General features: G+C 34.0%; 1 protein-coding gene across 4 annotated transcripts in view; it reads left to right on the forward strand.

The window, feature by feature from the left end:
* The window catches only part of NLGN1 (neuroligin 1), a 761,874-nt gene that overhangs the window by 210,338 nt on the left and 524,431 nt on the right, over window positions 1-27,105 (forward strand). For 2 of the 4 annotated variants that reach the window (XM_060099143.1, XM_060099145.1), the window contains exon 3: window positions 24,546-24,605. The exons of the other annotated variants lie outside the window; for them this stretch is intronic. In XM_060099143.1, coding sequence (XP_059955126.1) covers window positions 24,546-24,605 — 60 coding nt within the window. The remainder of the gene's footprint in view (window positions 1-24,545; window positions 24,606-27,105) is intronic. 4 annotated transcript variants of the gene reach the window in all.

Consider the following 27,105-nt stretch of genomic DNA (forward strand, 5'->3'; position numbering starts at 1 on the left):
AGGGTTCATTCAACTTTCCTAAGTATCTATTTCATGCAAGAAAAATCTTGCACATTTGTGACTAATAATGAGAATAAACATTTTATTAAACAACCAATGCTCCAGTGGTTATAGTGCATTCCTAAGGAGTATAATCCTATGAACATTAATCAAATTCATTTTTCAATTAAGGTGTTAAAGTTGATCCTTGGTTCCTGAAGGGCCATTTCTGATTATAGAAGCTGGGGTTGTAAAAGTGTATTTTAAAATAGCATACAGTTTCTTTAGTGTCCATTTTTTAATCACTTTTTTCATAGCCTGTGATCATACATTCAGATTTATGATATGAGTGTCTTATTCATGTGGGTCCACTTTATTTTTTTCTAGCTTCATGAATCTCTTATTTATTTTGAAATTAGACTATAAATTATCCAAAACAAGTACCTCAGTATCCCTATCATTGTTGAAAAATAAGAAAAATGGAAAAGACTAGAGCCTTGCAAAATATTCAGCAGACTTTATTAAGCAATGGTTTTAGGAAACAGAGGTGAATTTTTGTGTGTGCTAGTGTTTCCATCTTATTACAGAGGGCTCTTGCTGGCAGAGGGAAGCCAATAAACTTGCCGTCTTTTTCCTAAGAAGATATGAATAATATAACATATACCTCTTAAAAATAATTTATTGCCATCATTCTCTAATAATATCTGTTTCCTCTGGTTTATCTGCCTTAAGGTTGCTATAGAAAGACAATATTTAACCTCCATATTTCTTGTCAAAAAATATTGTATCACTGTTGAGTGTATTTTGTGTCTTAGTCTTCTCTTTCTTAACAATGAAGTTAGTGCTCTAAACATGGATGGCAAAAATCAATTTTAACTGTCAGGTGATGTTTTTTCAATAAGCAACTTAAATCACTTCATGTTCTTTAAATAGAGGAACAAAAGTAGAATTTAGGATTATACATTACAAAAAATAGAATTTAGTATTAAGGATTATACAAACAAAAATAATAATCAATGTGATTGAAGATTTTGATATATTACTGTTTAACCAATAATATTTATAATGGTAAAAATTATTCTTATAGAGTAAAATTAAGTGCAAAATTATTAGGTGAAGTGCTACTTTGATTCAAGTCATTTCCCTTAATTTTTGTTACTTCCCCTTATTTACTTAAACCTTTACTGAGTTCTAAAATGTGTCAAGCTTTGGGCAGTGACTTCAGGTGCAAAGATGAGTTTGACATGGCCTCTCTCCTTCAGATGCTCAAAATATATTGGAGAAACCAGAGAAACATCAAACCACCTGAAAGCAGTATGGCAGGGATGATTAATGTAGTTTGAACTAATTATTGTGGAGCATAAGATAAATCTGTATATCACAGAAATGTTAAAATTAAGCTGATTGTATTTCAGTTAAGTAGATTTTGAGAAGAGTTGTCAGCTACAAATCTAACTGTATGGGTCCCAGGCTCGGGGTAACAGACCTTAAGGATGAGTAGCTGAATATGGAATCAAATAACAAAAAATGTTTTACTAGTTTTCCCTCAACTACTATTTTTACAAGATTATGTGAAATGTTCACAAATTGATGCTTCAGTCTATAACTTCTTTTAACCATTTAAAAATTTTTTGTCAGTTATTTATTTATTTATTTATTTTTGCCCCAAAAGTGCTATCCATTAATCTGTAAGGTCTGTGAGTCAGGGAATTAAAATACATGAATAAGCTTTCAAACTTGCACTGCAAAAATGTAAAAAGCTACACGTTTTCTAGACAGCTGTCCGTGGAATATATCATTTGTTCTTTGAAAAGTCCTTATTTAAACTTAAGGTTGACACTTTGTCCTTAATTCATGCTGGAATGCTTCTAACTTCCCTACATAATAATGAGAGTTAAGGACTGTATTAATGTATAGTTGCTAGTGCTGTCACTTGGTTCATATATTTAACAGTATAATAACAATGACTTTTACATGTTTCTCTCTGTATGATACAGAAATACATGCATACATGTGTATGTATGTGCTTATTGGGATCATAAATGGATTCAAAGGTTATATTTATGTCCTAAATGTGAATCTCAAATCATACTCTGTAGTTTATCAGCTGAAATAATTGCTGTGGTAAGTTCAAATAGCTGGAAGACTTAAAAGGTTCAGAGAATGTTTCATGAAACATATACACTTTTGAGTTGCCCATCTGCATCTTCAATGCACACTGGTAATCAATATAATAGCATGTGTCTTGCTAATCCAACCGGAATGTCATTCTGAGTGGCCATTTTATTGATGAGGTAAAAATTCAACACATTTATCCCTGTGTAGTTTAAACTCCCCACTAGCATTATAATTAATTGGAGAAATTAAATATTTATTCAGAAGTCAATAGAGATTTTGGCACAAATAAAGTCAAAGCATCATAGAGCAAGAAGTAATCTAAGAAAAGCAGACATTTAAAGGTATGCCTTGAATATTTATTTGATTTGTCCCAGGTTTAACAGCAGTTAAAAATTATGACCATATGATATTTTAAGTGATAAAAATAATATGTGTTCATGATAAAAAAATGGAAACACTGAGAAGAGTGCAGGTGAAAAAGTAAATGTTCAAACTATTTCCCTATAACACATACCATACTAACTCCCTAGAGAAAATAATTTATAACAGTTTCTGGATATCCTTCCAAGGAATATCTGTGTACATTTAAACATGTGTGTCTTTAGTTCTTTTTCTATACAGATGGGATGATGCTTTTCATATTGTTCTGAAATTTGCCTTCTCTTCTTAATCATGTGTTACATAACTTTAATATCAGAACATATGGATCTATCTAATTCATTTTAACAAATGCCTAAGAGTGAATTGGTTCACTGCTAATGGGTAGATGAACTTTAATAGATATTTTAGTTTCCATTTTGCTATTTTATCATTCCCATTTTTGGATTGACTTAATTATCGTGTGTTATCATGAGCAGTTGGTTATTTCTGGAGCTGAAGATGGTTTAAGTTGGTCTCCATGAAGAGTATTGGGTCAAACATGGGTAACAGAGTTGCCACCACTAGTTGGTGATGGGATTTTGGACCAGTGGAGTTAACTTCCAATGTTTCTGTGATTACATTTATAAGATGGATATGTTTTAGTTTTTATTTTTATTGTTCTTTCAGAGCTTTCGACTCTTTTTTGTTTTTTGAAGAGTCTTTTAAATTTTATTTTACTTATTTATTTTTGGCTATCTCCCGTGGCATGTGGGATCCAAGTTCCCTGACCAGGGATGGAACCCACGCCCCCTAAAGTGGAAGTGCAGAGTCTTAACCCCTGGACCTCCAGGGAAGTCCCAGATGGATATATTTTAAAATAGGAACATCAACCCTTGACTTACAATGTGGTTAGGAGAACACAGTGAAACAATATGTGTTTAGTGTTTTGAAAAAGATGAAGGCTCTTTTAAATGTAGATTTAGTGTCCCATGCTCTTAATAGAGTCGTAAACTGTTAGCTCAAATATGGACAATGTTTCCTGCCTCAATCATGGAAAAAGAACTTCTGGTAATTTTACTTTATTAGACTTTATTTGATCTGAGACTTAAGGGAAGTTCGAGGTCTCACTGGGTAACACGCAAGACACAGCGGATGAATCTGCCTCTCCTTGTGCCTTTAGTTACTGTTATTACAACTAACTTGCCCTGTGAGCCCAACAAAAGCAATCCTACTGTCGGAGAGTCTTCTGAAGTTTTTAGTTATCTTTGTCTACTGTAAATTGTGGATAGAGAGGAGTAAGACAAATCAGTTGTGGAATCTAATTGTGTGGCCCTGTGGCAACTGGGGAAGATAGGACTTTGAAAGTGCTAACTAGGCTAGGATAAAGTACATGCAACACCTAGCAAAGTTCCTGACAATCTCATAGTCACTTAAATGTTAATTCCCTCCTATTACATAGATAACCAAGTTAATCGTAATGTAGTACAGGGGTTGCCAATCCCCGGGCCACAGACCAGAACCGGACTGCACAGCAGGAGGCGAGCGGTGGGCGAGAGAGCGAAGCTTCATCTGCTGCCCCCCACCCCGCTCCCCATCGCTCGCATTACCGCCTGAACCCTCCCCCGCCCTCTGTGGAAAAATAGTCTTCCACGAAACCGGTCCCTGGTACAGAAAATGTTGGGGGACCGCTGATGCAGTAAAGGCAATAGGTAGTGGAATTATAATAAAGAAAAATCTCAGCAAGATGTTTCATTTTACTATAAAACCATAAAAAATGTATTGTACAAAACTGTGAAAAAACTGTGTGTGTGTGTGTGTGTGTGTGTGTGTGTGTGTGTGTGTGTGTGTTTTGGTAAACTGGTAACTTACTATGGCAGTTCTGAGCACTGCATATTTTCAAAAAGTTCAGTACCTTCTAACAGCTCCTATTTTATGAACGTTTGTATTTTATGGACTTTTGCTCCTGGGAGTAAATAGTAAAATAACTGCAGGTATTTTATCTACTTATTCCATGCCTCAGGCAGCCCCTGGGAGAACAGGAAAGGGAACAGGTGTGGTGTGGCCAGGCAGCTTTTATTGTGTTCTCAAAGCTTGCCTACTCCCTTTTTTTTGCATTGTTCCTTAGCACCCATGAATTAAAATTGTTATAGGAATTTCTCACACTGTAGACTTATATCTAGTTACCACACTTCATTCCCCCCTTCTTTGGTTTAAGTATTCACAACTAATTAGATTTCTTTTCAAAAATCTAAAATCACTATGCAACTGTAAAAAAAAGATGAGGAAGTTTTACATTTACTGGTATAGAAAGGTCTCCCGGATATATCATTAAGTAAAAAAAAGCAAGGAGCAAAACAGTGAATTTAGGATATCATTCTTTACGTAAAAAAGAGTAAAAAGAAAAATACATATAGTTAATAATTGCTTCTATCTGTATAAGTAATTTCCTTGAATTTGCATGAAGGATACAGAAAGGACACACACAAAACTGAAGAGTAGTTACTTATAGGATTGGGAATAAAAGGCAGGAACAGGGGAGTTAGGGGTGGATGAGATGGGACTATGACTTTTCAATGTACTTTGATATTTATTGATTTGATTTTTCAACTTTGTGAATGAATTATATATTTAAAAGATACACTAAATGAAAAAAAATTGAAATTCATAGTGGATGTAACAAAATGCATTGCAAACAGCACGGACTATAAACCTGAAGGGAATGGGTTTTTGTAGCACATATGTCACTGTAGCCTGTAACTTAGGACAAGTTACTGAGACTCTCAGTCTCCCTGGCCTCAATGTCCTCACCTGCTTCAGATGAAGAGGCTGCAGTAGACTATCTCATGCCCTAGATGTCATTTGGGTTGTATTTTAATTGATCTAAGACTGTGCATAATCTAGAGCTACCGGATTAGTGCCATAGGCCACTGAAAGAATGGAAATATATCTTCTAGTATATTTTCCATCCAAAAAGTTGTCATAATATTTCTTTGAAGAGGTCCCTTTTGTAATGTTCTCCTAGCTGTATTTTTTTTTTTTTTTTTTTTTTTGCGGTACGTGGGCCTCTCACTGTTGTGGCCTCTCCCGTTGTGGAGCACAGGCTCCAGACACGCAGGCTCAGCGGCCATGGCTCATGGGCCCAGCCGCTCCATGGCATGTGGGATCTTCCCAGACCGGGGCACGAACCCGCGTCCCCTGCATGGGCAGGCGGGCTCTCAAACACTGTGCCACCAGGGAAGCCCCTAGCTGTATTTTTTAAAGGTAGGGACATTGCATGAAATAATCTCTCTTTAAAATATTTGATTATATAGCAGTTTCCCTTAGAGGAATTTAACTTTTCAACAAAATTTTAGCCTAGAAATATTCCCTGGTAATAGTGATAGAATTTATGGAGCATCACCTATGTCCCAGGTAGTATACTAGGAAGTTTACATCTGTAATTTTCACACCAACCCTACAAAAAGTTGCTTTTACCCATATATTTCCTCTTAAGGAAATAGGGCTTAGAGATATTTAGATCACGGAATAGATATTCTAAGTGTAAAACTTGAGTGTCAACAGAATGTATTTGAAAAGGCAAGGACGATGAATATTAACATCCCTCCATAGCATATGTTAGCTGTAGCCCTGTCTAGAGGCAATAAAGGGCTAGATAACTTCTTTAAGTCCTTTCACTGACAGACCGGTTCTGAGAGAGGGTATGTATCATGGGAGCTTCTCTTGTCTGCCTACTGTCCCACAGGCATTCTCAACAGAGAGACATATAGAGAAAAGTGGACACACTGAGACACCCATTCAGTGATGCCCACATAAATGAGAACAAACAAGCAAGACCCACAAACTATACCCACCGGCACAGAAAGAAAGAGAGAGAAAGGAAGATACATACAGGGAAAAATGCAGAAGCAGAGATACATGCCCTTAGAAACACAAACTCAGAGACAACCACTGCAGAGATACAGTGAGATGGATCCAGGAGGCTCACAGGGAGAAATACACAAAAATACAGATAGAATGGGACACAGAGTGTCAAGGACATTCAGAAGCAGCAAAAGAGAGACTCATAAATGGAGACACAGGGAAATATATACAACAGATAGAAAAAAGCACGTGCCTGATCAGAGAGATACACACGGCAGAACGAAGCAGGCAAATAAGCAGCAAGATATAATTGGGCAGAATCTCATACATTCAGAGCCATTTAGACACACAAAAAAAGTGGTGACATGTAACTCCACAAGAATGAAACATGCACTTAACTAGACAGAAAAATTCACACACCTTCACATACAGAGAAATAACACACAGAGAGACAGATGTAACATTCATGCACACAAAGATAGGCACACACATAAACAGGGGGGAGAGACATAGATACCCATAGCCTGTAGACAAAGAGAATAAGACTTTAGTTCTTAATATAATAATTGTTCCAAAGTTTGCCTGCTTCCCTGGCTCCTGCTTCAGGCAGAGGGCCAAGAATTCCTCGTTTCCCAGGCCACAGATGGTGCCACCACCCTTGGATCACTGTGCTCTGTTCTTATTACATTTTTATATTTCTGTTTATTTCATTATGTTCTAGGGAACAAGTTTCTCTCACTCTTTGATGTTTATCCCCCTTGGATATTTCTTGACAATTTTCACATCTTCCTTACATTACACGCCTTAATTATCCTAAAGGAAAGTTCTGAACTGCTTCAGGTTGGGGTCATTGTTTTGTCTAAAAATGACATTTTCCTATTTAGGATTTCCTACATAGCATTTTTTCCTATATTATGTACAATAGTAAAGTGGATATTCTTACTAATAGGTGAACCCCCAAGAATCAAAAATATTATCAGTATTAAATAAATTTTATTTATTCACACCAATATAGTGTAAAATATTTTGAGGTAAAGATTATTTTTTGACTAGACATAAATATGGAAGCAAAGGAATAGCGCTACTTAGTACTTTTAATGGCACATACATGTTTACATGGAGATATATATATATATATGTGTGTATATGTATATATATATATATATATATATATATATACATATACACACACAATCTATCTGTATATATATCTATTTACTTATCTACCTATTTAAATATTCCCATGAAATACAGCTTTTTGGGGGAGTGGGCAACTCTGTTTCTTCTGGGCATTGTCTTCTCAAACAGAAGGAACCATTGGCCTTCAGTTTGCAGTCACATAGGCATTTCCAGCTGATGTGTGCCATAGCCAAACATGTACACAACTTGGTCAGTTTCATATATTTATGTACAGCTTTTCATTTTACTCCACATTGAGAGTTAAAACAGAAAAAAGAGTCAAGATTCCCCAAATAGGAAAAGGGTCTAGAACCCAAGTTTTCCTCAAAGTATGGCCCAGGGACCTTATTTATCATTTAATTGTTGAATTCTAGACTGAACCCTGACCAATCTCAGGGGGAAGGGGAAGTAAGAATTGTCATTTTTAATAAGCTCCCTAGGTATTTTTTATCCACACATGTTGGAGAAGCACTATCTGGAGAACTAAATTATATTGATTTTCTTACAGGGATTAATTCTGAAAGATATGTTCAGATACAGATAAAGGACAATGTGGGAAAATATTCCAACTGTGAATCTTGTGCAATGAAATTGTCCTGAATATCCCTATCTGTTAAGTTTTCTTTCTTCCTTTTTTAAAATGATGAACCATTTTAGTCTTTTTATGTTCCTGTTCTCTTGTGAGTTTCTTCACTGCCCTTCTGCTTAATAAGTAATATCCAGAACAATTAAGTTGCCTACAGATTTCTATACCATTCCAACAAAATAGTGTTGAAACTCATTCATTCTCAATGAAAAGTTATTTTCAGGTGAATCACAAAGGGTAAATAAACTCTGATTCTATGCAATTAAAATATTAGATACTGTTTCTTAACATGTTCCAGAAAAGGTGAGTTTTAATACTAAATAAATACAGATGTAATCCTATTCAAAGGAAAAATGCATAGGAATGGTAACTTAGAAAACTCACATTGGAGTGATTTTTCTCTTATAAAAGGGATTTATTTATCCAAATAATTCACCACAGGGTGTTCAACAATGCAGTGTCTCTTAGTGTCTTTAAAATTTACAAACATTGATTCATGTGCAAATTTTTGAAACACATCTCTTGTTTGAAGTCAACTGCATATTTTTTATTGCTTTAAATTTTAATACAGCTGTTTTGAGCTTTCTATATTAAAATAAAAATTCTGTGATATTTGTGACATGGCTGTTTAACTAAATGTGAAATATTTCACAAAATCAAATGTGATTTCCATATATTTGAAAAATGTGCTTTCTGTTTTCATTGTAAAAATTCTGGAGACTAAATATAAAAGTTTATATTTATATGGGTAAGATTTTTTTTTCTTCAAAGGCAATCTTGACTGCCAGTAGAAAAATATAAGTTACTAAACATGTTGTCTTTGATAAATATTATTACTGTGAACTATCTTACAGAAAGTAGCTTGATTCAAGGCATTTTAATGGCTTAAAGGGAAGAATGAAAATGAGAGGAAGGAGAAATCAATAAAGCATGGGACCTCTTATCCTATATTGATTCTTATAATCCAGTAACCATTAAATACTTGAGAGATAAGCCTCTTTTAAAATGGCATGTTTATATTTTGAAGATCAAATACGTTAATTTTGCTCATGGGTTTCCCAAAATACAGTTCATGCACAAGATAGAATGCAAGCTTTCAGTGGTCATGCTTCCTATTACAGATATTCTTTTTTTTTAATTTTTATTTTATTTATTTTTTTATACAGCAGGTTTTTATTAGTCATCAATTTTATACACATCAGTGTATACATGTCAATCCCAATCACCCAATTCATCACATACCCCCACCCCCCTGCCGTTTTCTCCCCTTGGTGTCCATACGTTTGTTCTCTGCATCTATTACAGATATTCTTAAGCTGAGTTTCTTAAAGGCACATTGTGAGTAGGGTTACCCTCAAACAGTCGTTTCTTACAATGCGATTTCACCTTTTAAGCAATGCTACACATTATAAAAATAAAGCTAGAACATCCAAGTTGGTAATATAATTAACAATAATATTTTAATATTCAAATAATTTAAAAGCATAATTTCATCCAGAAGATCATTCTTAACCTTTCTGCAAAAATTTTTGACATCTTAACTGGATAAAGTATGAGAATGCTAGCTTGTCCCACACCTGAACTCACTTCTTGATGAGTATTATTACAATGGAAATAAAGAATTGCTATGACATTTTGCTTTTAAATTTTCTTAATTTTTTCCCTAATGCTACAAACTCAGACCTGATATTTTGCCAAAAATGAAAAAGTACTTTTTAATCCTCATTTGCTGGTAATCATTTTCAAATCTATAATGGCTAAATATTAAATGGGTAATGGTTTTATTAAATACATTTGGAACCTTTACTTTTATAAAGATACCATAAAATACCTTTTTTTTCTCATGCAGTTGTTCTAGTATCAATCTAGCTTTTTAATGTTTCATTTACTGTGTTTTATTAATAATTCTTAATATTTAGTGTGTCCTTAAAATGTTCCAGAGACTGGTCTAAGAGCTCCACATATATTATTACATTTAATGTATGAGCTTGGTGTTATTTCTATTCCCAATTAACAGATGGTTAAATCAAGGGCCAGAGTTATCAAGTAACTTGCCTAAAGTCTGATAACAGGTAGGATAGTGCAGCCAGGGTGCAACAATAGGATATCTGATTCCAGAACTTGTGTTATTAATAGGCATGTAATAGGAAGCAAGGGGATTTTAATTTTTTAAAAATTGTTTTAAGTATATATGGACTTTCTTCTTTAAGATAATACAAATACTCTTCTTTTGAACATGTGATTCAGTCAGTTCTTTGTGTCATAGCCATGACCTTTGTAACTGGTAGTCCCCACTATTTCCACTTCACTTAATTCCAATAATACAAAGCTCCCACGTTACATGTGAAAAGTCTTTCACAATATGTTCGGAAACATCATCTTATTTGATTCTACAATAATCTCCTGAGGTGGCTAGAAGGCAGTGTCTTTTCCTTTTTACAGCTAAAGAAAGGGAGGCTTAGAGATGTGTAGTAACTTGAACAATGTCACACAGATTATCACCTAGTTAAGTGGCAGAGTTCAACCTAGAACCCAGGCCTTTTGTTACTAATTTGCGCTCTTTCACTACAGAACCTGGCAGCTGTCATTTTGAGATGAGCCATCTCATGCCGCTAATTCCTCTGGGTACTTACTGTGAGCGCAGTTGCCTTACAGCGTCATCATCTGGGCCCTTGTGTGCCTGTGGGATCCATACCGCTTGGATGAAGTAACAGACTCAGGTTCAAATGTGATGTTCTACATTTAAATAGATCATGCTTCCTGCCTTCTTCCAGGCTGCCTTGCTTGCATGAAGCTAATTTGATGCTTACTTAGTGTCTCTGTTAGGGACAAGACATCTATGAGACCCATTCCTTCTGCAGAGCACAGTAGTCACATATGTCTTTATTGTTTTAATCCTGTGTATACAACCTTGTTTCTCTTTCCCTATAGCATAGAAGAATTACTCAGCACATCTTATCTTCCACTTTCCCACATTTGTAATTGATTCATTTACTGTTTTCTTCATCATTTTAATGCACCTAATGCCATATAATAAATTAGCAGCAGAGTCTACTCTGAGTGGGTTGGGAGTCTCAGATATATATATATATATACATATATATATATATGTCTCCCAATGAGACACTCTTAGATTTTGACTGCTATTCTATTGATCTCCCTGAAAGCAATTTTATGACATTTTTGTGTTATTCCGCAGGGGTACAGAATAATCCTGATGGTATGAATTCCAGAACAATACAGATCTGGCTCCACATCCTGGCTCCCTACTTATTAGAAAAAAGATACTGGACAAATTTGTCATTTTTCTAAGCCCTAGACTCCCCTTCCAACGCACCTGTAAATGGAATAATAATAATCCTGGGATTTGGAATAGTTGTGAGGAGTCAGTGAGATAATCCCTGTGGAGTAGTTAGTATAGCATGTTTTCTTAAACAAGTTTATTCATCTCTATTTCCCAAACTATTAAATGAAGATAATACCACCTACTTCATTACAATAGCTAAGATTTTGATTGACCATTTACATTGCATCAAGTAAGCAATTTGGTATATTGACTAATTTAGTTCTTATTACAGCTCCATAGGTAGTAACATTATTAATATTCTTATTTTACAAACCAAGAAATGGAGAAATAGAGAAATTAAGATCACAGAGATTTTAAGTAGCAGAGGCAGGATTTGAAACCAGGTAGCATAATTCTGGAAACTCTACTTTTAATCACTATGCTGTATTTCTTGGCTTAGCCTATTAAACTTATATGAAATTCCATTATGTGTTAGACACAAGATAAACACTCAGTTGATGACTCATCCAGAAAACTATTTCTGCCAGATGGTCATTGTCAAAATATGGAGCTATGTGCAGCTAATAGGGAAATTGTTCTTGGGTGAAGAAGTACTTTAACATAATCTTTCTGGATTCTGTTCTGTTCTGTTCCGTGGGCATTGTCCAAATTTACATTTGAAGAAACAGTAATACAGAGGGTAAAAACATTACAAAAGTCACATAACTAGTAGATGGCTGAGTACGGATGACCTAATTCTAAGTCTTTTTTCTTTAGTACATGATATGATAGGAGGTATATGTGTGAGTGTGTGTGCGTGTATGTGTGTGTATGTGCATATTAAGAATTTGGTTTGAGGCAATGGATAGGAGAGAAGTGAAAGACAGACAAAAATTTAACCAAACTTCTCTATGTTAAGCCGTTTCCTAGCCATTTATAATTATTACACCAATATTTTTAGGGGGGTTAGCATTGTGCTACTAAGAATCTATGAAGTTAAAAAAACATGCCCAAACATGAATGAGTCAGGATCCAAACATATATATATCTATATATATATCTATATCTATCTATCTATCTATCTATATATATATATATATATGTTTGGAGATATATATATATATGTTTGGAGGTATATATATATATATATATATATATCTCCAAACCCATTACAACGTAGTGACAATATCAAGAAGTATTAATATATATTTTAGGGAATACATTTTAGAGTCATAGACTTCTGGGTTTGGAAATGTCTTTGAGATTAATCCAGAGGTAATATTAAAAATATAAATTGTCTAGTTAGAAAGAATATCAGCCTAGCAATGTGGCTAGGTGCTAGGAGCCACCTGCTATGCCAGGCATGAACCCTTTAGTTTCTTAAACCTGCTGCAGTGAGGACATCTGGGGAAGGAGCTAAAGCCAAAGCATCTTAGGTCCTAGAGTACAGGGTTCTGGTAAAAGTAATTTGCTAATCTGTGCAAGAATTTCACTATTTCATTGGCCTATATGGCCATACCTTAGCCCTAGCTATTCTTGTTCTTCTTTTAAGTTAAGTTGACTTTAATTTGTCCACACTTAAATTATTCCATAAACAATTCAGTTTAATAATATGCATTACTGGGAAACTGTTCCTCTTGACTTGTATTATTTATTTGGTTTAAACCCTATGATCTTTGTCCTTCCTAATCTGTTGGCTTGTTTTTGATATTTTTCTCATTTTCCATTTAAAGGCATTTCTATGATTTCTAAATAAAATGCTGATTAGGGGAATACTAATGGCTTTATGGTTGTTATATAATTATGGTAGGTCTATTGGTTTCTGGTTTATGTAAAAAAGATCTATACTACATCAAATACTTCCACACCCAGTTTTTCCATTTCTCTGCTTGTCATTTATTGCCATGTGACTTATTGTAAAGGAGCTAACTAGATAAGAAACTTGAGATCTAGATCTAGCTCTACTTTTGACTAGCTTTGGGGCTAGGCAAAGTCATTTCACACTCTTATTTTCTTCAGGACCTGTGAAGTGAGAGGATTTGATAGTCACTCAGCAGGGTCCCTTCCAGCTCTAGTGTCTGCCCTATGAATCTGGGCATGTATGATCACTGGATTCAAAAGTGTTTCTGTAGTATCTAGTGTAAGCTTTACATTTACTGTATCAGGCGAGAAGGAAGGAGCACAGAATTGTGTCCCCAACAGATTCCCACTTGCATGGTAAGAGAGAGACAACCCATGTGGAAAGGAGTGCATGGAGTAGAAAGAGGATAAAACTGCTTCACTGAGAACCACAGATGTTTAACAAGGATGGGCATGTGTGAGACTGGAAACTCAAGAAGTCATCTCAGGAACACACACTCATCACTAACCTGGCTTCCTCAGGACTTTAGCATTTGAGGGTTTGTCTTCACTGGCTTATTTCTCGGTGAGACCCACTTGGATAATAGGAACTTAATAACTGGAACTTAATAATTACTTGTTCAATTTATTTATCTCACTTCTGGAGATAGAATGTAGTAAGGTCGAGGAATTAAGGTATTTTCACAATCAGGTCTTGCTGAGGAGTACAGAACTACCTCTAGTTCATATCCTGAAGACAGCAGTTGAGGCTGAAACACACAGTAGTACTCCTTTTTTTTGGTGTAAAAATTTGTACACATTACTCTAGAGGAGATACCCATGATTATCCATCTATTTTCCTTCTCTCTGAGTTGATTATAATTAGAACTTTAATGAATTAACTCTATGGTATAAACACACAAGGTGTTAGTGTGAGAGCTCTTTTCTGTGCAACAGTGACAAGACTCACACTGGAAAAAGAAGTATTCTTTTTTTATTGTTTGTTTGTTTTTTCCTCACATATGATTTTTGGTAAGAACATTTACGTTCTGCTCTCTTAGCAAATTTCAATTATACAGTACAGTGTTATCAGCTATAGCTATAGTCACCATGTTATGCCTTAGATCCTCAGACCTTATCCATCTTATAACTGAAAGTTTTTACCCTTTTACCAACCACTCTCCATTTTCCCCACTCCCCAGACCCTACCACTTATTTTTCTAATGTTTCTATGAGTTCCACATATCAATTGATACCATGCAGTATTTGTCTATTTGTCTTTCTATGTCTGGTTTGCTTCACTTAACATAATGCCCTCCAGGTTCATCCATGTTACTGCAAATGAGGGGATTTCCTTCTTTTCTAAGGCTGAATAATATTTTATTGTGTATGTATATGCTACATTTTCTTTATCCATTCATCTGTCAATGGACACTTAGGTTGTTTCCACACTTTGGCTATTGTGGATAATGCTGCTATAAATATGGAAGTACAGATATCTCTTTAAGATAATAATTTCATTTCCTTTGGGTATATACTTAGAAGTGGGATTGCTAAATCATATGGTACTTCAATCTTTAACTTCTTGAGAAACCTCCATACTGTTTCTATATTGGCTGTACCAGTTTACATTGCCACCGACAGTGTACAGGTGTTCCCTTTTCTCCACATCCTCTCCAGCATTTGTTATCTCGTCTTTTTTTTTTTTTTTCTTTTTGGTGGTACACGGCCTTCTCACTGTTGTGGCCTCTCCCATTGTGGAGCACAGGCTCCGGATGCGCAGGCTCAGTGGCCATGGCTCACGGGCCCAGCCACTCCACGGCATGTGGGATCTTCCTGGACCGGGGCATGAATCCGTGTCCCCTGCATCGGCAGGTGGACTCTCAACAACTGCGCCACCAGGGAAGCCCAATCTCTTGTCTTTTTGATAAGAGCCATCCTAAGAGGTGTGAGGTGATATCTAATTGTAGTTTTGACTTATATTTACCTGATGATTAGTGATGCTGAACACCTTTTCATGTAGCTGTTTATCATTTGGAGGTCTTCTTTGGAAAAATATATATTCAGGTCCTGAATTTTTAAATTGTGTTTTTTCCTACAGAGTCGAACATGTTCCTTATGCATTTTAAGGTATTAACCCCCTATTGGATAAGTAGTTTGCAAATGTTTTCTCCAGTTCCATAGGTTACCTTTTGATTTTGTTGATGGTTTCCTTTTCTGTGCAGAGCTTTTCAGTTTGATGTGGTCCCACTTGTTTATTTTTGCTTTTGTCGTGTTGCTTTTGGTATCAAATTCAGAACATCATTAAGACCAATGTTAAGACCATTGTTAAGGAGCTCACCCTCTAGGTTTTCTTCTAGGAGTTTTAATGTTTTATATTCAAGTCTTTAATGCATTATGAGTTGTTTTGCGTTCGGTGTAAGATGGGGTTCTGTTTCAGTCTTTTGCATGTGGCTGTCCTGTCCCAACACCATTTATTAAAGAAACTATCATTTCCCCATTGTATATTCTTGGCTTCTTTTTTGAAAATTAATTGACCATATATGCATGGGTTTATTGACCATACTGTTTTGATTTCTATAGCTCTGTAATATAGTTTGTAATCAGGATGTGTGATGCCTCTAGCTTTGTTCTTCTTTCTCAAAATTGCTTGGGCTATTTGGAACCTTGTGGGTTCCATACAAATTTTAAGATTACTTGTTCTATTTCTGTGAAGAATGTCACCAGAATTTTGATAAGGATTGCACTGAATCTGTAGATCCCTTTGGGTAGTATGGGCATTTTAACAATATTAATTCTTTCAACTTGTGAACATGGAATATCTTTCCATTTATTTGTGTCCTCTTCAGTTTCCTTCATCAATGTCTCATAATTTTCAGTGTACAAATATTTTGCCTCCTTGGTTAAACCTATTCCTAAGAATTTTAATCTTTTTGATGGCATTACATTTGGGATTGTTTTCATAAATTCTCTTTCTGATATTTCATTGTTATACAAACACAGCTGATTTTTGTATATTGATTTTGTATCCTGCAACTTTACTGAAATAGTTTATTAGTTTTAACAGTTCTTTTTGGTGGAATCTTTAAAAATTTCTATATATAATATCAGATCATCTGCAAATAGAGACAATTTTGCTTCTTCCTGTCTGATGGATACATTTCATTTCTTCTTCTTGCCTAATTCTTTTGGATAGGACTTCCAGTACTATGTTGAGAAAAAGTGGTGAAAGTGAGCTTCCTTTTCTGGTTTCTGATCTTAGAGGAAAAGCTTTCAGCATTTCACCATTGAATATGATTTCAGCTTTACATTCATTTGTCATATATGACCCTTATTAAGTTGAGATACCTTCCCTCCATACAGAGTTTGTTGAAAGAGTTTTTTTTTTTTTATGAAAAGATGTTGAATTTTTCCAAATGCTTTTCCTAATCAATGATCCTTGATTTTTATCCTTCATTTTATTAATGTGGTGTTTTCACATTGATTTGCAAGTATTGCACCATCCTTGCATCCCTGGAATAAATGACATTCAATCATGGCATATGATTCCATTCATGTATTTGAATGATAATGTATTTGTAATGAATTTGGTTTGCTAACATTTTCTTCAGGATTTTTGCTTCTGTGTTCATCAGGGATATTGCTTGTAATTTTCTTTTCTTGTAGTGTGTTTAGCTGGCTTTCATATCAGAGTAATGCTGGCCTCATAATATGAATCTTGAAGCACTCCCTCATCTTCTATTTTTTGGAAGAGTTTACAAAGAATTGGTATTAGCTCTTCTTTAAACGTTTGTTAGAATTCAGATATGATGTATTTTGTATCTTTTCAGTGGAATGAAAAGATAAAATCTGGAAACAGTAAAGAGGGTCTTATGGATCAGTCTGGGACATTTAGTCTAAGATAATACAGAATAAGGAGATAGTAAAGGTTTTTAAATAGAGTAGTGAAACAATGAAAGTGGTGTTTATTGAACACTAATCTGAACTGCATTTTAAAAAATATTTTACATGATTTGTTTCCATTTTGAATTTAAAAAATCTTATTTTTGCTCATGAATTTCTAAAACATCAAAATGAGTGCTAAACTATATTTAGTTTTCATCTGTCTTTATAGCTATTTTAAATCTCACAGTACAAGATTGTTGTATATACTTTTGCATTCCCATTCCCTTGGACTGCTTTCAGTTTTAGTCTTAGAAGGAGTTGAATGTGTGTACATTTTAGCTGATGATGATTATTAAATCCTTTTCTCTTTGGGTTCACCACTATTACAATCTACTACTTCAAAAACGTATAGAATACAAAATGGCTTGAGAGACAGTCTAGAGTCTGGATGATCATGGGAGCAACTACAAGACTACTGTAATAATTCTGGCATATGGTAACTGTGGCCACAGACCAGGCTAAAAATAGACGGTTTGGGGAGAGGGTGACAAGAACAAAATTTCTCTTGGAAAATTTATGAAATCTGGCTAAGGCAAAAGGGAGTAAGAAAGAATGATTCAAGATTATTTCCACATTTATAGTTTAGAAACAGAGGGAAGGGTTATACCTATGAAAGCAAACCTGTGTTGGGAGGTAAAACTGGTTTTGAGGTGGACATGCTGGGCATCCCTGTTATACTGAGATGGGAGTGAGATATCCAAGCAGAAATAGCTTGTGGACTATATTTTTCTACGAATATAAGAATAGTTAAGATATGTTAATTCTCAGGCAAAATAGATCTAAATGTGTGTTTAATAAGAAACTTTAAAATATTTATAAAATCTCAGATATACTGGAGCCTTAGATTTTACATTTTGGTGACATTCATTTTATTTGCAAACAAAAATAGAATAAGACATTGTAGGTTCTTTTTCCTGATCTAATTTCTTCTAATAAAGCTATTCTCATCTGATAAAAATATAATACAAACCTCTGTATAAAATATCTTCTGCCATATTTCTTCGAATGACTTTGCCTCTTTCTAATTTTCTGTTTAAGATTCAGATAGGGCAGAGTTTATCAGTCTGTGCTTAAACCTTTTAAATGGCTTCCTATTGCTTTTAGGATTAAGACAAAAATCCCCAGACTAGAGGAGCTGCATGCTCTGAATGATGCCTGTCTATCTCTTCATTCTCACCACGTACTACTCTCTCTTCTACTCCCCATATGGCAGCCACAGTGACCTTCAGGCTCCCTCTCATTTTAAGCCTTTGCACACGTCATTGTTTTCTGTCTGGCATCTTCTTCACACCTTACCTACCCATCTGCAGCCTCTTTTTCTGCTTAGTACTCACTTATCCTTCACTCTTCAGGCTACATTGCACTCATTCAATGAAGACTGCTTGGGCTCAACCAGTTCCCTTTGTATAACCTCTGGTAACATCAAGACTTAATATCCTTAACACAATTTGTATGTGTTTATGTGTGTGATTATTTGTTTAGTGTTTCTTTCTCCAACAAAATTAATTTTCATGAGGGCAAGTGTCTTGCTTTTTTTGCCCACTGTATCCTTAGGACCTAGCATAATATGCATTTGTTGAATGACTGGATAACTGAATACTGGGAGCTGTGACAGGGAGATTGGACTATTGATGCTATCTCAATGTTCCAGCCTTGTTGAGATAGTGCTGAGCATCTGGTGGCACTTGTGTCCTCACCATACTCCAGGTACATCTCTGGATAATATGTGGAAAGCCAGGGCAGTGGAGAATGTATCTACACAAAGTACTGAAGGGTTTATATAGCATACAGCCATGCTGCTCCAGATGGGAAGGGAACATTATTCTGACATTCTTCAAGCTATAAAAATACTGCATCTGCATTTTTAAAAAAGTCAAACAAATATAAGAAGTAATGAGCATGTGCAAATTTGGTGATGCTCAGATTAGGGATTAGCCCATTTTACTTACTTTTTATCTAGTTAAAAATATTTTCCCCAGATCCTATAATTTTTATTTTAGACAGGATTGCTTTTGACTTCAAAGTGTTGTAATCAAGGTAATTTTATGAAGAAAAAACTTGTTTTTCATATAAATATAAATAGGGTCTTCTTAGTATACTGGACCAAAAAATTTTTTCTTCCCCTCTTTCTGGATTTTAACATCAGATTCTGTTTTTCCCAAAAGTCATGTTTTCTACTGTGTTCTTCCTCTAAAGAACTGTCTGACGGAATATGTTTTGTCTTCATACTGGCATTTTCTTCCAACACAAAGATAAACATAAAGCATGCCTGATGCTTTCATACCCTTGGACACCAGTTTCCATAGCATGTGTACATATGAACCACTAGCCTAAATAGTCAGCTCACCTAAAAGATACTCAAAAGTCATGAATGACATACTAGTGCCACCAAAATTAGCACAGGTATGGATTCTTTGAAAACTATCAATTGTTCCAAAATTTGCTTCCAATATCTTATCACAGCTGTTTGCATTACATTTTAATTTTATCATAATGTAGATTTATGACATTATTCAAAGATGTTGTCTTTTAAATTGAAAAATTTTCAGGAAAGAAAGTTATTTTCCAGCCATGATTTTTTGATATATGTTCGTATAATTGATAGTTTAAGAAGGGTGATAACTTTAAGTAATACAGTAATATCAAATTAATTATTATTCCAAATCAGTTTCTTTCGCACATTTCTCCACTCTTAAGAGGTGTGTATTGCAGTTATATAAAATCGACTAAATTTCAATGGGTAAAATTTAATACCTTTGCAATGACACCAATTGTTGTGATATTTGATTTCTTAAAGTCATTGTATTTTAATGTTTATCAGTTTGGGAAAAAATCAGATACAGTAATATACTGCTATTTTTATTTAAAATGGATTGAATTCTGGTATTGCCCTCCGTATGTTCTTCAGACATAGTTAGATTTTTACATCCTTGACCTTAGTTTTATAAATAAATTTGTCCGAAGAACATCCCTGAAAAGATTTAGCCTGCTTCCAGTTGCTCCAGAACAACAATGGTAACATCCTTAAAATTTCCCATTCTGTGGAAACTGCCTTAGGAATCCTTCAGAGTCAGTTTACCTCAAAGGCTGTTGGGTAAAGAGGGCGGGGAAAGAGTATAGCAGTGTCATTAGCCAGGGCTTGCCATTTATCACAATGGGACTCACTGGAGCCTGGAGCTCTCAATAATCCTAAAAATTTCAAAGACATATTCTCTTAAGAAGGACACATATTCTCATGGACAGCTTTCTAAGTTAGGAGCTAATGATACCCTCAACCTACTTGCCTTTTTTTGCAGATATGTGTGACACAAAGTATGGAAAATTTCTGCTGAATTGAACCTGTAATGAAGGAATTTATAATCAGTTCTAATGTAGTTGAGACCTAAAGTATATTAGACTTTCATCAAAGGGAATGATAAAAAGCAGCATTAATGTGGGTGGATAGTAATTATTTCAAAGCTCATAATTATTCTCCAGTTAACCACAGAGAAATGCTGATATTTTTATTCCTTTTTGTAAAAATAAAAGGCACTATGGTCAGATTCTGAATTGTAAGAATGCATCATACATCTTTTATAAAGACTGATAACTTTGAATTATACTTAAGTTAATGGCAAGGGAACTATTTTAGATTTAAGTGAGTTCAAAGTTCATGGTTAGGAGTCCCTTTACCTTTCGTAGTACTGTTGTTTCACCACTGAATCTATTTATTGCCCATAGGAGGTATAAAATATAGTATTTACTCTCACTCCTTTTCAAAAAGACATGAGGTCCACTTTCTTATTAACTCTAATAAGAGTTATGTGTGAGTTCCTCAAGGAGGACAGACCCTATAGTGTTTCAAGATAGGATAAATCACTTCTACACTCAGGTTTTAGAGGACTCATTTGCTTTATATTTTGGTGATTTAAGATACTCCTTTAAACTGCTGGTATTGAAGATGCACTATCTGTAGTTTAAAAGAAGCATAAGCTGTGGTTGGAATGTTGATAATGATTGCTATTTATTATGACGGATAAATGTTTTACCCTTTAGGGAAATCATGTTGATCAACTTTCAGGAATACGTAGTCTAAATAGTGGTTGCCTAATTTTCATAAGACAATTAATGACAATTACCTCTTATGATATTTTATTTCTACTTAAAATTTTTTAACATCAGTAATTATATCAACAGTAATAGATTAAAAGAAAAGAAAAATGAGCCAGAGTTGCTAATATCCTTGAAAGAAGAGAGATCAAGACAATGGTTTTCTTTCCAGCCTGGGAATAATGAATCTTGAGATTATATAACGATGTTTCTGTTATCCACAAACATATGTTTACTCTACTGAGGCTTCCTCAGGGAAACCAATGTTGAGTTAGTTTCTCAATTTGCAACGCAAAACCTCTCAGATATTTATTCTCAGTTCCTTTAGGCACATGAGATAAAGGAAATCTGCTTTCTTTATTTTTATAGTCTTTTTTTTTTTTTTTGGTGGGAAAACTGTTATCAGTCCTCTTTTTCCCAGGTAAGCTTCAAAAAATCAGATGTGTAAAAAATTCTTGATTTTAAGAAAACCCAGCTATGCTTGACTCACTAAAATACTGCTGGAACCCATAATGTGGGAACAATTTAATATCATCCAATAATAAGGTTTTAAATAAAACCTATAGTATTCAATAAATGAGATTCTTTAGCTGGGAGAGTGACTTAATCCTTCGCTAGGGTAATGATGCCCTCATCTATTCATGATGCTGAAGCAATATCTGTAATCTGTTTCTAACCCTTCCGACTTGCTTACAGTAAAGGATGTTCTATATAGTGTATGTATGTAATCATTATCCCACATCAGTTAGAGGCATGCAGCTTTCTGAACAGGGAAGGTGATAATAAATAATGTAGCAAAAGGCTGGTTCAACCATTCCCTTCACGGAAAAATTCTCGTATATACAGTATCATTTCCATGGTTTATCTACTAATGCAGACCCAGAGTCAAATAGCAACTGAGAACTATGTTTCCCATGCAAACAACTGGGAGATCATATGTTAATAAAGGTTCTTTTACTGTCCCATCTCATGTAGACCAAGAGCTAACAATTCTGTATGTGTGCAAAGTATGTAAAACTATTGGCTCTTGTCTGTAGAACCTGAATGATTTCCCCAAAAAGGGAGTCATGTATATTGCCTTGGGTACCCTAGGAGGAGAAAGAAAGATAATCATCCAAGAGAGATACCTTATAAAGCCCCACACTTAATTTAATTGTGATAGGTTTACACTTGTCTCCAAAAATTATTGAACTAACAATTCAACAAAGAAAAACTTGAGCTCACATTAAGAGTTTCCCAATATAGCCAAGAGTCAAGCAAATTAAGTCATTTAACTAAAATTTGAAAACAGGTGTGGTTTTGGCAGCAGTAAATAACTACCAATTAATGTGTGTCATTAACTAGTAAATAAAACCATAATTTTTATATAGTATCCTTGAAAATAAAAATGCAAGAAAATATTTTTGTTGAGGTTTGTCCATTTACTCCTTTAGGTAATTACAGAAAAATTATTTTAAAATTGGAACTATTTCAAATATAGTTCTGATACAGCAATTTTTAAATTTAAATTTAAATTTCTTTTATTTTTCAGAAATGCAGCAACATTGTTGCATGAACATTAAATAATACTGAGGATACTTTCTGCATTTAAACAGGGTCATATTCAAGACGTAGATTTCTGTGAACTTGCAACTGAGTGCTAATTATAAACTATTGCTTTCATCTAGGTTTTTTCTTAATGGAATGATTGCTTGCAGGACTGTGAAATATATCATTTAATTTACTGTGTACAGCTCCTCTGTCCGTATTTGGAATGGCCTTGAAACTATGACCTTACAATCATGTAGTCAATGGGTCCCTTCAGTTACATCATCAATTTCTCCATTTCCAATCTTTAGATCTTTGCCAGTTATTACTATTTTTCAAGGCTGTCTCTCTGAGCTGATGAAACTCACCTATATCTCATTTTTTCCTTCTGTTTTCTGGGATGGTGTTCTTTAATTCTTTGAAGACTGTGATATTAAGTATAGTTTTGAATTACAAACATAATGCATAGTAATCGCTGAAAAGACTTAGAAATCTTTCTCAAAATGTTTAACAATCCTTCCCTATGAAGTGTGCTTAGAGTTAATGCCTGCTTCTTTACTATTTATATTATTGAAATCAACATATGACTTTCAGCCCTCTTTTTTTTTCTTCCTTTTTCTATAACTATTATTTTATGCATGACAAAATTCTCTTGCTTACCGTTATGTGGTTGTCTGTCTTTTAACTTGAGTGTTATGTGTTTGTAATGATTGCTTTTTGCATGAGGATTATGAAATGCCATAAAAATTAAATGGTTGTGGAAACAAAAAGAAATGTAGGGCTTCACCTGCTTTTTTGTACACTGAATATGTCAATCATGTGACACTTAAAATTACTTTCATATGGCCTGTGACTTCCCCTTTTGTGTGTGCCTTTATTCTTAGCAAATTAGTGCTGTTAAGAATAATAAAACATTTATTAAACATTCACAGTATTTTAATACAATTATTATCCTAAAATATGATCCCATTATAAATAATTATACTGGGCATGGAATTGCACTAGGGCATAATTCCATTATATTTCTAAATTGATTATGAAATATAAGCCCTGACTCTGTAACAACCTTAATTGCTAAACACCAACTTCTACAGTGGTACATTTGCTCTACCAAGTGATGAGATTATTTATTCATACACTTGTGCAAGTTGAAATTTCTTAAATCCATGGTTAATATTTAATGAGAACACATGGGGAAATATTTGTATAATGACAAGTAATTTTAAAAAGTCACAGTTTTGAAAAATGTATGATATAAAAATGTATAAAACCTAAGTGTTAATGCTTTTACAAAAAGAAAACAGAAGAAAAAAGAAACCTAAAATTTTTCGTATCTGTTTTCCCTAATGCTATTATACTGTCCCAAATTAAAGAATGAGTTTGGCCTACTTTCTTTATTGTTGTCTCCAATTCAAATTAGAAAAGACACTGAATAAATTAAGTTCTTTCATCTAATAAAACTGTTTACTTTTTTTGTATGCAGTGGGTATTTAAAAAAAATCATTTCCTTTGCTTATGACTTGAGTTTCAAACCATAACGTATTTTTTATGCTGGATATATTCACAAACCAAATCTTCTATGAGATATTTTAGGGAAAGTGTTTTTTTTTCTTAAACAAAATAGGTAATCAACTTTGATGTAACCACTTTCCCACTCTTTTTTGGAAATATCCTTGAGAATTTTGGTATTTACATTTATTTTTTCCCCTCAGTCTTGTTTATTCTTGAATTGTCTTTTTTTTTTTTTCCCTTCCATTTCTCCGTTCTCAATCCTAGGTCCCCTTACAAAGAAACAGACAGATGATTTAGGTGATAATGACGGTGCAGAAGATGAAGGTATTTTTTTCCACCAAACCTATTTGCATGACAAGGGCCTCAATCACTTTTTCCACCCCTTTCTATTTTTTTACTTCTTGTCTTTTTTTGAAGAGTTGTTTTTAATTCCCGTTTTTGATGTGTTTTGTCTTCTTGCTTGTTGTTACATATAAATACACATTTTTAATTTTTTAAAAAATGAGTGTTAAGTTTTGCTTTTGATGCCAACCATTACAACCTTTTAAAAAGGGGACTTTTTTTTGTTTTCTTGAACTGACTTTTGATATGTTTCATCCCACGTTTTGACTGAAACTTGTCCATATTCCCTGAACTAACAATCTCTCCCCTGTAGTCCCTCTGTACCCATTTTGCATGTTTTATAATCTATGTAAATATTTTACCCAATATCAAAATGTTTCATTTTTACATTTGATATTTGTTTAAAAAAACCCACACCCAATAAAATGAAGGACAAGCTAAAGGCTGATATAAAGTGTTTCTTGAGCAATATAATTTAGATTAAAAAAATACTGTTTTCTGTTGATGTGCTTAAATATCACATAAATAAACGAAATCATATAGATATGAAGGATATTACACCTATTTAGATAACTGTAGTAAACATTATGCAACCACTTAAGTACTCTGAGAAGATTAGATGGATATCCCTTAATTTCAAAGGCACGTAATTTTGAGATTGGCAAATGAAAATATTCTGAATTTCAAATTGTTGCCAACTATAAGTAATAATGTTTTTCCTACTGTACTAATAAGAAAATTCTTTTCTCTTTCCAACTTTCTTATGACATACAATTCTAACATCCTCTGTAAATGTAAGTACTCACTAGATTGATTTGACATTTCTCATTCCATTGTGTACCTTTACCTGGTATTAAATGGACTGTTTAGAGAGGGCCATTGATTCTTTCAGTTCGTTTTGGCTCCAATTAGTTCTTTTTTTAAATACCATCCTAGTTATGATTCTTATAGAGATAATTAATGTAATCTCAGGCTTAAAAATAGTTCCCAGAACCCTAGCAATTAGATCTCATAAAGATATTAATAATATGGTAAGAAAGATTTTCCAAAATAAAATAATCCACAAGCAGGTCAGTAGACATGCTGGTTCCATGAGGTACAACTATGAATGAATGCATCCTTAACTGTTTTCATTGAGATATATATTTAATAAACTACTTCATAGTAGAAAATTAAATTATAGAAGCAAAGTATTAAAAGCTTAAAATTATATTGAGTGTTAATATTTTTATAACATTTAAGAATTCTTTTGATTAAATGAAATTTATGACATTTGATTAAAAATTCATTTATCATGAACACCACCAGTGGATTAAAGATTAAATACAATGCAGTCATTAATGTTTGAAATAAATCATTTTAGCTGCACAAGATTGTCATTTTGAATGCTAAATAGCTAAAAATAGACATAATATCAAAATGCAAATTGTGATTTTTTTTAACGTTGTTGGAAATCTGAAGTATTAAAACATCAAAGACATTTAGTCACTGAGGACATGGGTTATTTTTCCCAGTGCTCTCCCTATGAAGAGTGCTTCCACTTGGGGGCTTTGAGATTTGTTGAACCCTCTGAAAATCCTTAACTCTTAGACATTTGTTATCTAAATAATACTTAAGACTTCCTAAATTCTTAGTGTGTACTCACAAGGTTAGTATACATCATTTTCCTGTTTTAAAAATATTTTGATTGCTGATTTAATATGCTTTTTTTTTTGGTAAAACAGCATCAAGTGAGATATTTACATGTTTACAGATGATACCTCTGAGCAACCACAGTGAGCTAAGCCCTATAAACGTGAATATATCTCAGAGACCTATTTTGAAGCACATGTAACATTTTTAAACAGCCATTAAATATCTCCTAAACCCCTACTTAAATTGGCAGGTAGTATTTAGGTTACGTACTAAGCCAGTGGTCATAAGAGTTATCAAATCAATAAATATATTTAAATGCACAAAAGTGTAGAGTCAAAGCAGTTAAATTCAAGCTCTGTCTATTCCTCTGTGTTATTTGGGTAATTGTTTAGAAGACAAGAAGGATAAATTCAAATACCCTCCAGATAAAAACCTTCATAGAAAAGTCTGAGCATCTTCCGTTGAATTTGTTTGAAAAGTTTTCTGTTGATGTGAGGGTGAATGAGAACCGATGCCGATTTTCACATTTAATTTGTTTCAGATCTTGAATCAGCATTATTAGATAAAGAAACAAATTTAAGCTACTTGATAAACTACTCCTTTTACTTCAGTCAGAAGTCTAGTTATCTGGTCATTTATATGGGATTGTCCATTATTTCCTGATAGCCCAACTCTTTTACTTGATTTCTAGCTTTCTGTCTCAACACTGTATTCAGAGGCTAGGTGAGACATTGACTGGGTCGTGCCCCTCATTCACTTAAACTCATCCAAAGCTTCTCAGTGGAGCACTGTTCTTTACTTCTAATTCTCATTTGTGTTTTTGCCATTATTTTTTGCCACTTTTAGG

The sequence above is a fragment of the Mesoplodon densirostris genome, chromosome 5 (assembly GCF_025265405.1).
Source record: "Mesoplodon densirostris isolate mMesDen1 chromosome 5, mMesDen1 primary haplotype, whole genome shotgun sequence".
Lineage (NCBI taxonomy): Eukaryota > Metazoa > Chordata > Mammalia > Artiodactyla > Ziphiidae > Mesoplodon > Mesoplodon densirostris.